The sequence below is a fragment of the Phyllostomus discolor genome, chromosome 3, assembly GCF_004126475.2.
Source record: "Phyllostomus discolor isolate MPI-MPIP mPhyDis1 chromosome 3, mPhyDis1.pri.v3, whole genome shotgun sequence".
Taxonomy (NCBI): Eukaryota; Metazoa; Chordata; class Mammalia; order Chiroptera; family Phyllostomidae; genus Phyllostomus; species Phyllostomus discolor.
The window spans coordinates 111,605,540-111,622,754 of NC_040905.2; the positions used below are offsets into that span (position 1 = coordinate 111,605,540).

At 48.5% G+C, this 17,215-nt stretch overlaps 2 protein-coding genes across 21 annotated transcripts in view; one reads left to right on the forward strand and one right to left on the reverse strand.

Moving 5' to 3' along the window:
- Window positions 1–2,503: 2,503 nt before the first annotated feature.
- Window positions 2,504–15,061, reverse strand: C3H16orf71 (chromosome 3 C16orf71 homolog). Of its 8 annotated transcripts, none has more exons than XM_036020991.1 (9): window positions 14,778–15,056; window positions 12,841–13,020; window positions 11,088–11,219; window positions 9,415–9,918; window positions 7,303–7,420; window positions 5,708–5,837; window positions 4,609–4,740; window positions 4,043–4,135; window positions 2,504–3,190 (listed from the first exon to the last, which is right to left on the reverse strand). In XM_036020991.1, exons 2-9 carry the CDS (start codon window positions 12,967–12,969, stop codon window positions 3,025–3,027), a joined length of 1,404 nt encoding a protein of 467 aa, XP_035876884.1. In that variant the 5' UTR covers window positions 12,970–13,020; window positions 14,778–15,056; the 3' UTR covers window positions 2,504–3,024. The 8 variants fall into 8 exon arrangements, with proteins under 8 accessions (XP_035876884.1, XP_035876885.1, XP_035876883.1 ...); XM_036020992.1 differs by having other exon boundaries at window positions 4,043–4,129; window positions 14,778–15,055; XM_036020990.1 differs by having other exon boundaries at window positions 4,043–4,141; window positions 14,778–15,055.
- A 98-nt stretch (window positions 15,062–15,159) lies between these two features.
- ANKS3 (ankyrin repeat and sterile alpha motif domain containing 3) overlaps window positions 15,160–17,215 on the forward strand; it is a 32,368-nt gene continuing 30,312 nt past the window's right edge. For 3 of the 13 annotated variants that reach the window (XM_036020986.1, XM_036020982.1, XM_036020984.1), the window contains exon 1: window positions 15,685–16,033. In XM_036020986.1, coding sequence (XP_035876879.1) covers window positions 15,858–16,033 — 176 coding nt within the window. In that variant the 5' untranslated portion in view covers window positions 15,685–15,857. Of the gene's footprint in view, window positions 15,348–15,672; window positions 16,034–17,215 lie in introns of those variants that run through there. The other 10 variants (XM_036020980.1, XM_036020981.1, XM_036020977.1 and 7 more) reach the window with 7 other exon arrangements.

A 17,215-nucleotide genomic window follows, 5' to 3' on the forward strand; every position in this document is an offset into this window, starting at 1 on the left:
CTTCTGGAGGCTCTGGTAGCAAAATCCTGTGCCTCTTCCAGCTTCTGATGTTGCCCACAGTCCTTGAGGTTCCTGGGCTTGTGGTACTATCACTCCTGTCTCTGCCTCTGTTGTCACAACGGCCTTCTCCCTGTGTCTGTGTCCTCTCTTAAGGACATGGTCATTGCATTTAAGCTCCCCTTCCAGTGACCCCACCTTAACCTATAACAACTACAATGACCCTGTTTCCAAATACGGTCACATTTTGAAGTTCTGGTTGGACTAGAATTTGGGGGACACTCTAACCACTGCAGCAGACACCTCAGTGGCTGCAGTTGCTTGTGGCATTATATGCCCCATCCTTCCCTTCCAGCCTTGCCACTCTTTATAAATGTAGGTGATGAGGGGCTTTTCCTGTTTTCCAGTGGTGTCAACAAGGACATGGGGTGAGTTGGGAATTACCTTTGAAAATCTACAGTTTTGCAGAATGGGTGTCTTGTGTGAAAATGCTTCCCTGAGATTTCATCTCCCCACCCTGTGAGGAAGCCTGGGGGTTTGACTGGCCTTGCCACTCTCCCAGGGTAAGGGCCCTGAGCTGCCTCTGCTCTCGCCCCAGGTGGCCATGTTCCAGGGCACAGGCCGGTCTTGATTGCCCCACTCTGTCTTCCTGTGGCAGACCTGCCTTTCCCACTTGTCCATACCCGTGGCCTCCTGAGTGGCTGGGGGAAGAGGTGTAAAGTCCTTATTCAATTTAGTCACCTCTGGAGTCCTGGGGTAGCTGCTGAAACCACTGAGATCTGGAACATTCCATCCAGAAGTGTGGCCATTCCTCATTGCTGGGTGGCTGGTCCTCATGCCAGTTCTTGATGCTCCACTCTGTTTTCGTCACTCGATTGCTGTATATGTGTCCACCTTTCTCTGCAACCCAGGTTCCAGGCATATGACCTGCTCTTCTCCCTCAATAAATGATGCCAGCCCCCTGTGCTCTGTCCTGGGTTCCCTGGAGGATGGGGCTGCCTGGTTTAAAGATGGCTTTTACCTTCCAGGCCAGCTTCCAGAGCTTTCGTGGAGCGCCCACTACGTGGGGCGTGTAGTACCCAGCCAGATCCAGCTGTTCAGTGTTGCTGACCACCCACCTCCCCCTCACAGCCGAGAGCCCGGCCCACTTCTCTCAGGCCCAGACTGCTGCCGGAGGTGACTGTCCTTTTCCAGGTCTGGCAGCTGGGCCCGTCAAGTGCCTATTCCATGATATCCTCACACAGTCCTGTGACGTAGGACTTTTCATGAAATTCCTTTTATAGATGGGGAAACTAGGGCCTCGAGAACTTTAAGCACTTCCTCCAGGTGGTGGAATAGGCCTTCAACCCAGGTGTGAACTCCCACCACCTCATCCTCCCGGTTTGCTTTGACAGTTACTCTCTGTCAAAGTTGATTCAAAGTTGAATCAACTTTGATTAAACTTGGAACAAAGGTTACTTTCTACCACTGTGAAACATCATAAGTGAACTTGCTGGCATTAAAAGGGGAAAAAATGGCTTTTGCTCTTGACAGCTAGGCTGGCAGCACAGGTGGCAACATACAACACCCAGGCTGCCCTGTCCTCCCTGCATGTGTCCCAGAACTGAGGGTGAGGGAACTCCCCACATGGGGCGGGGCCTGGGATGTCGGCTGCACAAAGGCCTCCCCTGGTCCTCCTATGGCCTTGCAGAAGCCCCTCTTGCATCTGGCTTCTAATGAAAATGTCCTTCATTGTTGTCAGTGAGGGGCTGGTGGTGGGGCTCCCATGGCCAGATCAAGTAATCTAGTTCTGATCTTGACTGCCTATGGCTGGCTGAGGCTGGGCAGGGCCTGTCTTGCCTGGTACAGAGCTGAATGGGAAGAAACCCTTGCCCACCCTCAGCAGATGGCAGCCAACAATGACCCCAGCTGAATGCTGGAACCCAAATGCCCAGGACCAGGCTGGACTGCCTGAGTCGACAGCCTAGGAGAACCACAGATGATTTTACTGCTCTTCCCATGGGGCAGGCAAGGCGGAGTGAGGCTGAGACTGAGAAGCAGAGTCTTGGAAACAAGTTGAGGAGGGAACAAAGGTGCCATATTTCAGGGCTTCAGTCTGTTGGGAAGGCAACAGGGCTGGAAACAGCAGTTATGAATGGACCGTGAAAATGAGGGTGGAGGTAGGGGACAATGCTTGCAAAGTAACAGGGTGACAGAGACAGGAGTGCCTCCTGGGCCCTAGCTCTTGCTGGCTATTCACAAGGATAACCTTGTGAAACCAGGACAGTTCAGGGGTTAGAGCATTCAATATTCTCTCTGTATTTAGAGATCAACTCCACCAATTCCACAAAGGCACTTTTTAGAACATTTATGTGCCTTTGTGGTTTGGGTAAAGAAAAAACAGATGTCAAATGTCAATCAAAAGTTCATTTGGTATATATGTAGTGTATTAATTTAAGTATACAAAATAGTAAGTATCCAGGAACCCAGAAAATCAAGCTAAATTCTCTTTTAAGACCTTTCCACCTTGAAATTCTCCAAATGTTTTACTTAAATTTTATAGTTTTTAAAAAGACCTTGTATGATGGCAATAACAGATGCACATTAAAGGGAAAATGCAAAAAATGGTCAAAGGTTAATAGGCTCACAGTTCCATGATAGAACAAGAGCATTGTCTCCATGGGCTTTCTTTCGAGGCACTTTCAGAGGGCTGGGGTCACCTGAGTTGTCATCATGCCACATGTACAATTTTGTGCTGGTATCTTTTTGCTCTAAATGCATGAAAGTGTTCTGACCAAATTCTAACAGAGGGCTAGGTGACAGACCAAAAGCACCTGCTAATGGAAACAGGGGGGACACGGGACCATCAGGCCTGGGCATGTTGACAGTCAAACCATCTCACTAATCTCTTAAGACCCAGTCCCAGGGTCATCTACAGTTGGCCCAGAGGAGACACCAGGACCTCGCTGGCTGTCCCTAACCCAAGGGGGTCCCCCAAGGCCCTGGGACTTCCTCCTGAAGGTCTGGCCGGACATTCTGCCTCAAAGCTCAAAGTGTTACATGTGGCTTTTTCCCAGTCCCAGATCCAGCTGTATCTTTAGGGGCCTGCGCCTTCTGGCTGCTAGGACACTTGCTGGCAGGCAACTGGGGCTGAGCCATCCCCTTCCGAAAAGCCCTGAGCTGCTGGAGAAGCTGACTCTTCCCAGTGCAGTCCCTGTAACACAAGAGAAGCAACTCAGTCAATGTCAAGTGGAGGCCGAGCCTCCCAGGGCTTCACCACTGAAACAGGCACACATGAAAGCCAGAGTGCTTCCAGAAGCATTTCCCCCAGTTCTCCAGATGTGCTCAAGTAACTGTGGCAGGCCCCCACCTTCGCTGAGTCACAACGCATGTCAACATATGAAAGCATTTTGGGGATAAAACCTGTGTGACCTTTCTCAACCCCAATTTTTCTTCCCTCTTTTTTCCTATAATGCCTGATCATGGACCACAGTAGGGGAAAAGTTGCAACAGACTCTGACATTCTTGAAAGGTAGGGTCTGAAGGGTTTTCAATTCCAAAAATGATGGACACTGCCACAGCATGTGATTGTTAACTCGCCCCTGACCACATCGTGGCCTCCCCACAAAGGAGACTTGAGTGTTCTCTGAATTTGACATTCCATATCCTGATTCACCCAAACCTGTCATTTCTGGCTAACAACCATTACTTTACTCCATCCCTACTACACTTTCTCTTCAATTCCATTGCCATCACCAACTGGGAGCAAAATCAATCAGGAGAGGTATTTTTCAGAAAGAAAACATACTAATCCCTTCTCAAAAGTAGGCTAAGGTGTCCTTGGTGATGTACAGGGACGACAGGCAGGCTGAGACAATGCTGGGCCCCAGGTGGGCTCCCAAGACTATGTTCCTCACCTCTAAGACCCACCCCCTGCCCTCAGGTATTAGCTCTTTAGGTGCAACACATAGAGCTGAAAGCACAAACGTTAAATGTGCCCAACCAAGGGCTTGTGCAGAGAGTAGACAGGGAGCAGCCCCAGGCAGCAGGAGCCCGTGGTGGTTACCGTAGCCCTGCTGGGCCCTGCCGGTCTCTCCCAGCAACGGTCTCCTCTTCCCCTGCCTCCTCGCTGTCAGAGGAGCTGGAGCTGGAGCTGGAGCTGGGGCTGGGACTAGGGCAGAGGAAACGAGGGTTCACTGGACATGTCCCAGTCCACCCCAGCCAAGCTGGGCTCCCACCATGGATTTGGAATGCCCAGGCCTCCCTGGTGACCCAAGGCAGGAGGGTGGCCAGACCAGCCAAAACCCAGCCAGTCCAAACCAAAGGGCCACTGTGCTTCCTGCCAGGTGGTGGAGGAAAGCACTCCAGGGCAATGTACATGACCTAGACTGTTTGCTTAGACCTCCGCCCAAGAAAGATTGCCACCTGCCTCAGGTTCCTCCCTCTCTGCTGGGAGAGTCTGTTGATGGGACCAAGTGGGACCCGGCTAAGAGCACTTCTCAACTGAGCAGTGTTCGCAGGACTTGCCCACACCCAAGTCTCCCCATCTGCGGAAGTCCCTGTTCCTCTTTAGGCCAACGTGACATGTGCAAAGCAGTGGGTTGGCTGCAGGGCAGTCATCACTCCCCATACCTTTCCAACAGCCCCTGGTCTGATGGCTCAGTGGGCCTCAGGTCAATGAAGACGGTGGGAGGCTCTGCTGGGCTCCTTAGCCTACGTCGCTGACTCAGCCCCGCCTGGAAGCCCGGCTGGGTCAAAGCACATCTGAGGTGGGAAGAGCAGGAGTGCTGGCTGAGTCACTTCTCAGAGACTACACATGACCTGTGTTGGGCTCGTGGCTGCCGCTGACTGAGCGCCCACTATGTGGGGGGCACTGAGGTGGGCCTGTCGATGAATTTGCTCTTTTACTCTTCAGAACCCTTAAGATTTAGGCCAGTGCCATCCAACAGAACTTTCTGTGATGATTAAATTATTCCTTATCTACACTTTCCATCACGGTAGCCACTTGCCACAATTTAGGTTTAAGATAACTAAAATTAAATTAATACAATAAAATGAAAAATTCAGTTTCCCAGTTGCACTGGCCATATTTCAAAGGTTCAGTAACCACATATGGCCACTGGCTATGAATGAACAATGCAGGTCTAGACATTTCCGTTGGACACTTCAGGTTGACAGGGACAGAAGCCACTCCAACTAACTGAAGCAAAAAGGGAATCATTGGCTCTCAGATTCCTAAAAAAAGTGGAACCACCAAAGTGTGGGAAGGGATACAGCTGGGCCCTGTCCCCACCTCTGCTCCACTCCCCTGCTGCCCCCTCCAGCTTCAGTGTTTCTCACCACAGATGGCCTTTCTCCACCTTCCCACAATTCCCAGGGAAAGGCTGTGATTGGCCTGCCTGGGGTCAGATGCCCAGGGCTGGCCCAATTAACAGTGGCCAGAAGACCAGGGCCATATGCCCTTGGATGGTAAAGAGAGGGTTCCCATGTGTGGGGGAAAGAGCAGGTGTTTGGGGGCTTGAGTACCAGTTCTGCCACATATGGCCTGGGTAAGTCAACCTCTCTGAGCCTCAGTTTTCCCATTTATGAGATGGAGATACTAATAGTACCTACCTGATTAGATTCTTGAGATGACATGAGAAATATACATCAAGTGCTCCACCCACAATAGGCTGCAAGGCCAGGGGCCAGTTCTAGAGAGGACAGGGTCGTGGCTGGGAAGAAGTCCCACCTGCTTCTGGCCTCCAGCTGCTCGGTGTCCTTGAGCATGTCAGCAGGCACCTTCCAGGCTCTGGACTTTGTGGCACACAGGAGTGTGAGCTGTTCCATGAGCCTGTCCTGGGCGCTGGGCTCAGCATGATCTGAAGGAAAAGCAAGGGAGGTTGCCTAGTAGGGACTTGGTCACTGATTTACAGTGGTCTGACCCTCATGTGAATGAACCTCCAGCTTGTGCATGGATAAGTGAGGGTACCAGGAGGCCCTGCTCTACTCCTTTGCTCCCCTATCTCTGCTCACGAGGGCTTGGGGAGCAGTATCATTGGGAGCAGGGAGTTGTATCTGAGCCCCTAACAGGGGTGACTTTTTTAAAAAAAAATGATTTGAAAGAGAGAGGAAGGGAGAGAAAGAAACATTAATTTGTTGTTCCACTTATTTATGCATTCAGTGGTTGACTCCTGTATGTGGCCTGACCTGGAATCGAACCCACAACCTTGGCATATCTGGACAATGCTCCAACCAACTGAGCAACCCAGCTGGGGCAGGGGTGACTTCTTCTTAACACTTTATCCCACTTCCTCATTCCCTCGTCCCTGTCAAAGGGGAACCATAATTAACATTTCTTTGTATTCACTTTTTAAACAATAGCAATGGGATCATGTCCTATAGATTTTTTCACTGTTTATATTATATCTTTCTGCATTAGTGTATACAGATTCCCCCAGTGAGCTTGCAGTGTTCTGTACTTTAACTGATTTAACTAGATTCCTATTGAATACTGATACTAAATATGTGTCACTTTCCATTTTTCACAATTGTAAACACTGCAGCAGATATGAACATCCTTGAATACATATCTTTACCTGCCTGGGGGAGCACATATTAGGATAGACTTTAGAAATAGAATAGCTTGATCAAAGGCCCATATGCCTTTAAAATAGAAAACACATTATGCCATGTTGCCCTCCAAAAAGGGTTACAAATTACAGCTCCCACCCTTACCCCATCTCAGGCCCTGGGCAGGAAGCTCAGTTGATTAGAACATCATCCCAACACATCAATGCTGTGGGTTCAATCCCCAGTCAGGGTACATACAAGACTCAGGCCCTGACTGGGGATTGAATCCAGTCAGAATTCAGTCAGCACATACAAAACTAACGGCCTTGGCTGGTGTGGCTCAGTGGATTGAGTGCTGGTCTGAGAACCAAAAGGTTGCTGATTCAATTCCCAATCAGGGCACATGCCCGGGTTGTGGCCCAGATTCCTAGTTAGGGGCGTGCAAGAGGCAACTGATCAATGTATCTCTCGCACATCAATGTTTCTCTCCCTCTTTTTCTCCCTCCCTTCCCCTCTTTCTAAAGATAAATGAAATATTATTTAAAATAAAAAAAGACCCGACCAATTAATATATCAAGAAGCGGAACAACAAATTGATGTTTCACTCTCTTCGTAAAATCAATTTAAAAAAAAATATGGCGAGGGCTGAGCAGCAGAGAGGACACAGTGGGCCGCAGAGCTGACTGTGCCCAGCCCGTGGACCTGTTTTATTGAGAGGTCCTGGAAGGAGCTACTTTTGGGGATGCACTTGGACCCTGGCATTTAAGGTCAGACCTCGGCCCTGGAGGCAACCAGCTGCCCACCACACGGTTCCAGATGTGAGATCTCCCTGGTCATCTTCTCGTCCAGCCAGACTCTGAAGGATGTGATCCAAATCCAGCTCTTCAATTTGCTGAAATGATGAAAGTGGTGACTGTGAAGCTGTCGGGAGATGTCCGGGGGCAGGAATCAGGGTTTGGAGGCATGCTCACGTTTGCAGGTTGGGCTTGCTCACCCACCCTGTCAGGGCTGCAGAATGAACCACCTGGGCTCTGCACCTCTTTCCTGTGCCTTTTTGGGCAATACATACTTCTGTTCCAGGCACAAAGAAATATTTTGACCTGGAGGAAACCCAGTGTGTTTTTATTTTTTTAATCCTCACCAAAGATATGTTTATTGATTTAGAGAGAGAAGATGGGAGAGAGGAGAAAAAGAGAGGAAGGGAGAGAAAAATCAATGTGAGAAACATTGATCAGCTCCTTCCTTGCAACCACCCCAACCACAGGTTGAACCTACAACATAGGTACGTGTCCTGTCCAGGGATCAAACCCACAACCTTTTGGTGTACAGGACAATGCTCCAGCCAGCTGAGCCACTCAGCCAGGGCCAGTGTCTTTGTAAAACATTATAGGTTCATACGGGTTTAAAATGTTGAGAGGGCCCTGGCTGGCATAGCTCAGTGGATTGAGCGCGGGCTGCGAACTAAAGTTTCACAGGTTCGATTCCCAGTCAGGGTACATGCCTGAGTTGCAGGCCATGATCTCCAGCAACCGCACGTTGATGTTTCTCTCTCTTTCTCCCTTCCTTCCCTCTCTAAAAAAATAAATAAATAAAGTCTTTTTTTTTTAATGTTGAGAGGGTAAAAAGTTTTGCTCTATTAACAGATTGCTCTAGGCAGGTGCTGAAAACGGGAGGATTTGCAAAAGAATGCTATCGGGGCAGAGTGAGTGTCATCAGAGGAAGGAAATTCATCAGGAGTTAATGTTTCTTATATATGACCTTGCAGCTCCTTGCAGCCCTGTAGGTCAGTGAATATAAAGGTGTTTAGGGGCAAACAGAAAGAATGGAATTAATGAGAATGAAATTGGTGTAAATTACCTCCATGAACACCTTGATACCAGTTTTCTCTAAATTGTTAAGAAAATCCAGAAATGGTAAATAAGGCAAAAAAGAGAATTGCATGACCTTTCAATGTCATGTTGGAGCTTTTATAAGCTCATCTTTCAGGGGGGGGGGGGGGGTGGTTTGCACAACTGATCAGGGCCCACTTGTTTTACAACTTTGGAAAATGGAGAAGGTGCAATGGTTTTCTTCTGTCTAGTAAAGAAGATACCCCCACAGGCCAATTTTCCACTTAATGTAGCTATTTTATCAGCATTCATTTCTTTTCCCACAGTATTTTACAAAATCCTAGTTTCTCATAATATCGATGAACTGGTTTTATCATCCTGCTGGTTCACTCATTCACAAGCTAAATCCGCCATTAACAGGTATTCATTATTTGTATGAGAATGGGAGCTTTAATGTTTTGAGAATTATGTTTTGACAGAGTCTGTTCTCTATCTTACATGCAGTTGTGTGTCTTTATAAACATGCTTAGGATTAGCACTTTTTTTTTAAGAAGGCTGGAGTCTCCGTACTCTTCCTTGCTCTTGTTAACTCTATCTGAGGATGGACGGTTTGTCTGCCAGGACTGCACACCCCAGAGGCAGGTATCACAGCCTGCCTGCCAGTGGACATGGGACCATGGGCTTAAGGTCACTGTTATGGAGTAAATGTAGGTGACCCTCCCAAATTCACATGCTGGGATCCTAACCCCCAATGTGATGGGGTTTAGAGGTGGTGCCTGTAGGAGGTGATTAAGTCATGAGAGGATGGCCTCATGAGTGGAACTCATGTCCTCATAAAAGAGGCCCCACAGAGTCCCCAACCCCTTCCACCAGGTGAGACAAAGTGAAAAGAGGGAAGGCTTCTCACCAGACACAGAATGTGCCAATGTCTTGATCTTGGGATTTTATTATAGCAACACCCACAGATTAAGACAGATGCAGAGGGCCAGCCCTCAAGCTGGCCTGTGAAGGGGCATCTAGAGACAACTTCAGGGCACAGGGCAAGAGAGCTGCCTACCTGAAGGGAAAGCACTGGCAGGCCTTCTTGGGGGCCCTGTGGTGGCATTTCTGGTCTTGGACCTGCCACTGCAGCTTCACAGGGAGTCACCTTCACTTGACTGTGGTCACTGCAGGCAGGGCCCCGGGCACCCCAGGTGACTTTATGAAGTAGGTCTCTCTCGATCATCCTCCTTCTCTCCCTTCGGAGGGCTCTCCGGTTTCCACAGTCTGAACCCTCCTGAACCCAGGAGGCAGCATTTGGGTCCATCTTCAGTTCTCCTTCTGGGAAATAGGGGGTGGCTTCTCCCTGTGGCCCCCAGGAAGGACTCGGGGATCCTTTGTTGTTGAAGGACATGCCCCCAAGGTCACCTTCCCGCCACGTGGGGGTCTCCTCAGGCATCCTAAGAAGAGAGCTGCTCTCACCACTGCTCTCCACAGGCTGGCCAGGGTCCCTTCCTTCTGTTGTCCTTGCATTGCATTCACCCCAGGGCTCTGGTGAGAATTCCATAGGCACCCCACATAGCTATTGAGAAAAAAGGTGTTCTCGGTTAGCAGCCTTAAAAACATACATTAGGGAAATTTTTTTCTTACTTTGGTAAAATATGTATATAACAAATTTTGTCATGTTAGCATTTGTAAATACATGGTTCCGTGGCATTAAGTACATTCATAATACTGTGCAACCATCACCACTGTCCGTTTCCTAAGCTCTTCCATCCCCCAAACAGAAACTCCATACCTCCCCTCACCCAGCCCCTGGTAGCCTATAATCTATTTTCTGTCTCTAAGAACTTGCCTATTCGAGCTATGTCATGGAAGTAAAACATACACTGCCTGTCCTTTTGTGCCCTTTTACTTAGCTCACTGTTTCCAAGTACTTCACATTGTAGCACATGTCAGTACTTCATTCCTTCTTGTGGACTGAATAAGATTCCACTATATGGCTAGACCACATTCTGTCTACCTATTGTTTGTTGATGGACATGTGGGTTGCTCCCGCCTTTGGCCACCATGAATAGGCTATTAGGGGATGGACAAGAGGAAACCCAGGCCCTTTGACTCCACAGCAAGCCCACAATTCCACACCCATGAGTTGGTACAGACTTTTCCACCTCAGATTTTTAAAAAAAAATCTTCCAGAAGAATGCTGAGGTAATTGTAGACATGAAGAAAACAAAATAAAGTCACAGACATCATTCCACCTGAACTAACCAGGGATCTTAGAAGCCCCGGGGAATTTCTCCTGTTTGGGGTTCTTTCAGACATACTTTTAGGCATTGCTGAGTGAATGGATGATTTCTGTCATGGTGATGGGGAGGGGACATGCCCTAGCTCTGTAACATGACCCTGTGTCAGTGCTCACACTGAGAACTGACTGTAGCTCGGGGTAAAGAGGGATAGCAGGGATGAAATGAAACAGAAAATGAGTCCCCCCCACCAACCCCCAGTCCTAAGTGTGCTGGACTCCTGGAAGAGTACTATGCACAAGGCGGGTAGATGTTTGGTGTCTAAATTTCTTGTGCTGTACCCAGAAAAAGGCCTGGGTATACAGAGAGGCTGGACTAGGGGTTTTAACCTCTTTGACCAGCACTGCTATTAAGTCCAATGAGAGCCAGGGACACCTACTCCCACACCCCATTCTGCCAGCAGGGTCCCAGCATACTGGATCCTTGGAGCCTGCATTCCACAGACCTCAGGAGGAGCTCTGTCAGCCGGAGGTACCCAGGCCCTGTCAGGTTCTTCAGCCAGCTCCTCCGACAAGTCTGGAATCAGGGTGGTTTGATTTCGCTGGAAGATGAACAGCTCCTCCTCTCCACAGTCTGACTGTGGACAAACAAGAGACCTTTGGGATTAAGTGGTAGTGGGCTGAGCCAGAAGGGCCTGGAGCCCCACTTGATCTTGCCCTACCCCACCCTGCCCCACCCTGCTGCTGGGGAACACTGAGATCAGTTCTCTCTCAAAGGTTCTTGCCCTGTGCTGGTTCCTGGGGCTGATTTAGAAAAGTGGGCTCAGCAGCACCACCTCGTGGAGGTGAGATCCCACACTCCTAATTCTGCATGTACCTGTATCCTTAAGACTGCATACAGCATGTGTTCAGCTAATGCCTAGTGCTGAACACAAAAGTGGTAGCTGAAAGAGCAGAGTCCAACCTCCCCCCATGACTTCAGCCTTGGTTTGTGGCCTCTAATACAGGGGCAAGGGCACTTATACTTGCCAGCCCACCTCAACAGGGGTATTCTGAAGATGAGAGCAAATGAGACTGAAGATGTGAAAAGATACTGCGGTTGCATTATTTACTCCCTATTAGCCTCACTGTGCACTGGAGGATCCCTGAGGTCTAAGCTGTGTCACATTCATCTTTGCAGGTGCCACTGGTAAGACCCAAACCCAACTTGTTCCTTCTAAAACCTTGGCCGTCTCTAAATGCCCAGCTCCAACCTGTGCGTTTGACACCCACTGCTGAAAAGCTACCTGGTGCATTGCCCACTTTGCTCTGTTCATAGGGTCACTGTTATGTCTTACATATGTGTACACACCTAATTTCCACTACGTGGAGAAGTTGATATAGCTTATATAAGCCTAAATTCAGAGTCTCTTTTGTCACCCGACATTCCCTTAGTCAGGGGAAACTACTGTAGAAACACAATTACCATGATGGTGAAGCAGGGCCCACCACAGTGTATATTGTTACAAAGGGCTCCTGGTCCTTGAAGAGGCTAAGTAGGCTCCTTAAATGTTTGTTGATGTACTGCACGTGATCAATAAGAAAATTACTAAGTATTATACATTCACCACGTGCCAAGCACTGTGCTCCAATGTAGATTATTTAATCCTTATAACAACTTACAATGTGGGGCCTCAGTCTGTAACTCTTATAGCTCTTAGTATAGTATATAGTAACTATAAGTATATAAGTATACTATAGTGTATAGTATATAGTAACTCTTATATCACACTCTGCACCAGACACTATATACAGATTCCAAAATTTGTACCAGTGATAACTATCTGTATTTTGCAGCAAAGAAACTGAGGTTGACCCAGGTGTAAAAACTGCCCGCAGATTACATGGTAAATTAGCGACTAAATAAGGATGAGGATCAAGGTCTGCTTGATGCTGAAGCCCCTGTTCTCCCTCCTCTGCTGAGGTGCTGTTCTCAACTCCCTGTTGGACAAGGACTTGGCCAGGACCACCTCTGAGAGTGGCTACCATTTCAGTGCATTATGATAAGCCCTTGGAGGAATCCTCCAGTTGTGTCTGGGGTCACTGCTGTGGCCTAGGAGGGTGCTGAGCACGAATAAATATATTCAGAGAACAAAAACAGAGATGATGAATGCAGAGCTGATAAGCTCCACAGCTGTCCTTGCATCAGCATCACATTTGTCATGGGACAGGAAGAGCAGTCAGGGCCCAGGACGGCATGGGAAGAAGGCATTTGCTTACCAAAGAGGAATCTGAGTCCAGAGATGGAACCTGCTCCCTGGCAGCCTCAAGAATGGCCTCCCAGGGCCCCATCTGGGAGGCCCAAGGAGAGGGCAGTGAGGGCCTCACATCTTTGTCTTGGGATGCCATGAGGGCCTGGGCTCAAGGGAAGCTTCTTAGTGTACCATCATCCAAGGAACCCTGGAGAGAATGTGGGGTAAGGTGACAAGATCCAGGGACAAAGGGTCAAGAGCTAGAGGGGAAGGGGGCTGCCTTTTCACAGCATCTACTACTTTGTTGGGGATGGAAATGGATTCACAGACCTTCCATCCCATTTCCCTTCTGGTTCTGCAGGTTCCTGTTACTGAGTGCCAGGCACTGTGCCCTGAGCTATGTGTGTGTGTGTGCAGTGCAGTGCAGTATGGAGCCTGCAGATATAGGTATATGATGTATGTAATGATATTGTATGATAATAGAGATATATATTGATATATGATATATGTACATAGGTATATGATATATAGAATACACGTATATGCGTATGGATATACATAAACTATATCTCTCATATAACATAGACACTATTATCTACATTTTATAGGCTTAGAGAAATTATATTGTTAGTAAATGGCACAGATAGAATTTGTATCAAAATTAGAGGGGATTTGAAGCCCCACTATCTTTTACCACTCCCTTAAAAAGAAATAAGAGCAGCGATTTTCAACCTTTTTCATCTCATGGCACATATAAACTAATTACTAAAATTCTGCAGCATACCAAAAAACATATTTTTTTGCTAATCTGACAAAAATAGGTATAATTTTGATTCATTCACAAGGGACTGCTATTGTTGTGTTGGCTGTTGTCTTTTTTCTTGTTTTAATTTGACAGTCTAAGGGAAATGGGGTCAGTGCCTCTTACTAAATATTCAAGTACTGCATGTTTTAAAAATTCTTGTGGCACATTGGTTGAAAATCACTGGACTAGAGACATTTTGGAGTACCCAGTTTTTTGGGGTTTTTTTGTTTTGAGTCACCACTCAAATTAACCCCTTATACCTAGATGCCCCCCTTTTGTATCCCACAGTCTAAAAGGAAAAGGCCCTGCCCCTTAAGGGTCGAGATTTTAGGAATGTGGGATGATGGTCCTTAAGAGCCAGTGTCTGTCTGGAGATTCCTTGCAGCCTGAGAGGTAGCCGGGCCTATTAAATGGGAAGAGAACACTACTGTTTCAGCCCTAATTGGCTATCACTCTGGCTCAGGGCTCCCATCAGTGTAGCAGCAGGAGAGTGAGCGGGGACGGGAACTTGATGCACCCAGAACTGGGAACTGGAGGGTGTGGACGCAGATGGTAGATACACCAGGGGTGTTCTCTGGCTGCAGGGAAGATGTGAAGGCAACAGAATCTCGTAGGTGAAGGGGGCTACCAGAGACTCGGGTAATTTCTTCAGGTTCACAAGGCAATTCAGGGAATGGGAAAGGCACTACATGTTGCGGGAGGAATTTGTACAGTGTTTCACTGAAAACTGCCCAGCATGTTTGGGGGCGGAACGTGTCAGTTGCTGGTCTTTCCGACAAAAACGGACCAGATTGTGCAGGGTCCTGAATGCCAAGCTGAGGAGCTTGGCTTATCCAGCAGAGGAGGGTTAAACCAAAACCTAAACGAACCGGCGGCAGCTCAAGTCTCTTCCAAATCCCGACTTTAAACCAAGTCTGTTTCCGGGCCGCAGCCCGTTAGCCCCGCCCAAAGTTCCGCCCCCACCCTCCCCCGAGGGGCGGGTAGTTGTTATGACGACTAGACGCCAACGACCTCCCCGGTCAGGCTTTTAAATGCTAACGTTCGGAAACCGCAAAAACCCAGCATCTTTCCTCTCACACATCCCCAGCCTCCCCTTCTCCACGACCTGTCCAATTCTCGACATTTGTCTCTGCAGCTGCGGCAGGCCCAAGGCCCCTCACCTCAGGTCTCCGCCTCCTGACATGGCTATAAACAGTCTCCAGCGAGTCCCACCGGTCTCGTTCGCCCCCTTGGGCCGCCGCTCAACCACTGAGACTTTCGCCACCGTCGGAATCTCCCCTCAGCAGAGTTTTACTTTACTGTACTGCAAACCACTCCCCACAACAACACTCCAGTGCCTCTAGCGCGGCTGGGAGCTTCTTTCCTCTCTAGCAATAGGATTGGTTCCTATGGTCAGTGGAAGGGCGGGACAAGCGACCTCCCCCTGGTCATTGGCTGCAGCGGATGTCATACAGAGAGCCGGGCCAGCAGACGGAGAGGTCCTCGTTTTGGACCAACGGCCAGAGCTGCCCCGAGAACTCGCGAGCGTCCCGGCGTGCCCCGCGCCTTCGCAACCACTTCCGGGGCGGGAGCAGGGCTGCGGGGTCTGGTCACGGCGGCAGCCGGCGTGGAGGGGTCTCAGTCGCGCGCGGAAAAGAGCGGGTCCCGCCGAAGGAGCGCGGCAGCGAGCGGACGCGGTGTTGGCGGTGGGAGCGGGCCGAAGACGGCCCGGGGCCCGAAGTCCAGCGCAGGTAGGGTCCACGGCGGCCCGGCCCTGCCCGGTGCCCGCACCTGCTGTCCACCTGCGCAGCCAGAAGCGGGGCACCCCAGCCCAGCAGCTTGTTCGCCGTATGAGTTTATGACTCGTAGCTTCTGCTTCTGCAGCTACGGAGCGGGCACTATAAAGCCACGTTCCATGTAGGGTTACTGGAAGGAAGCGCCAAGGGACATCAGTGCTGTAGGTGCTCGGGATATTTTCTAGGGACCTCCCAAGGGTTTGAAAACGAAGTTGGGGTACCTCGGCCTCAGCGAAGGCCCACGAGCCAGCACGGGGACGAGTTGCCCTGGGGCTTTTACAGCTATCTCTTTCCTGTGGGCATGATAGTCCACCAACAACGTCATCTTTTTTTTTTAAGTTAACATTTTGCTTGTTTTTAAAGTAATGGATACTTAGTATTTTACAAAATGGGCAGAACCAAAATGTAGAGTGAAAAAAGGTCTCATTCCTAGTACTACCTCTGGAGATAAGTTCTGGAAGTGATATGCAGAAGACATTGTATAGCGAATACCCCATCATTGTAGAGTGTCTGGCATGTGGCAGGGTGAAAGGAAGTAATAATAACTTTATGGTCCCTTCACATCCAGATTCTTTCTTCCTAAGCTCTTTGAGCAAGAGTGTGATTCTGATTGTCGCTGCACACTCTTCAGGGTGTCAAACACATGAGCATGCAATAAAAAGAGAGACAACAGGGGCTCCACCAGAGAGGGGGCATTTGCCGAAGAAGAGACATACCCACGGAAGGCTTGAGGGATGTATTGAAAATAGCTCTGAACTGACACAACTTATTTGGCTTCTAATCCAGGCTCTGTGGGTCAGGACTGCCCAGAATGAGGGTGCTCACCTGTGAAATGAGAGTTTCTTGAACTCAGGGCCTGCTAGAGTGAAAGATGATGATTCCAGGCGGTAGGGCTTTGTTCTGAATTTTGTTGCCTGTAGGCACCATCACATGTACACATAGTCTTGCAAAGGTCCTACAATTTTTTTGTCCTCCAACTTGGCAACTTGTTTGTTGTTTGGCCATCTTGACTGTCATCTGGGGCTTGGAAAGATTCTTTAATGGAGACTGAGGTCTGAGTGGCATCTATGAACTGCTTTGGTACCTTTGGGACATCTGAACCGGATGTAGCCTTTCTTTGTTTTCTCTTTCTTGCCCTTTTCTACATTTGCTTCTTTGTCCTTTCCCACCCAGAATAGAACAGGAGACAGAGGACACTCCTGGACTTGAGAGTTCCACTAGGAAGCTAATGACTTAGCCTTAATTTGGGTAGGATTCTCATAATCACAGACTTTTCTTCCAGGTGTTGTCCTATCTCTCCCACTTCTAAGGGATGCATAGAGAGATTCCTAGTCACTTACCATTTGCTGAACACCAATCACATCCTAGTTTGTGTGGTAGAGGCTCTCAATTTTTCTCAAAATTTATTTGTTTAAAAGAATTTACATACAGTAAATGAGTTTTGATAAATGTATAGAGTCACATATCCACCAGTTAAGATGCAGAACAGTTCCATCACCCCCAAATTCCCTCTTGCTTTCCCTTTGTGCCTTATATCCCACACCCCTTGTACTACTGATCTGTCACTCCAACCCTTTGGTTTTATATTTCCTGGAAAGTCATATAAATGGAATCATACAGTAAGTAGCCTTTGAGTCTGGCTTTTAGCCCATTGTGTTTGAGATTGTTTCCAATGTTGTGTGTATGAGCTGTTATTCTTTCTGTTTATTGCCAGGAGCATTCCATCCTATGAATGTGCCACTGCTTGTTTATCCATTCTTCCATATGTCTTTTTTTTTTCTATGTGTCTTTAACAGCAGCCCTTTGAGATATTATGTAATCAT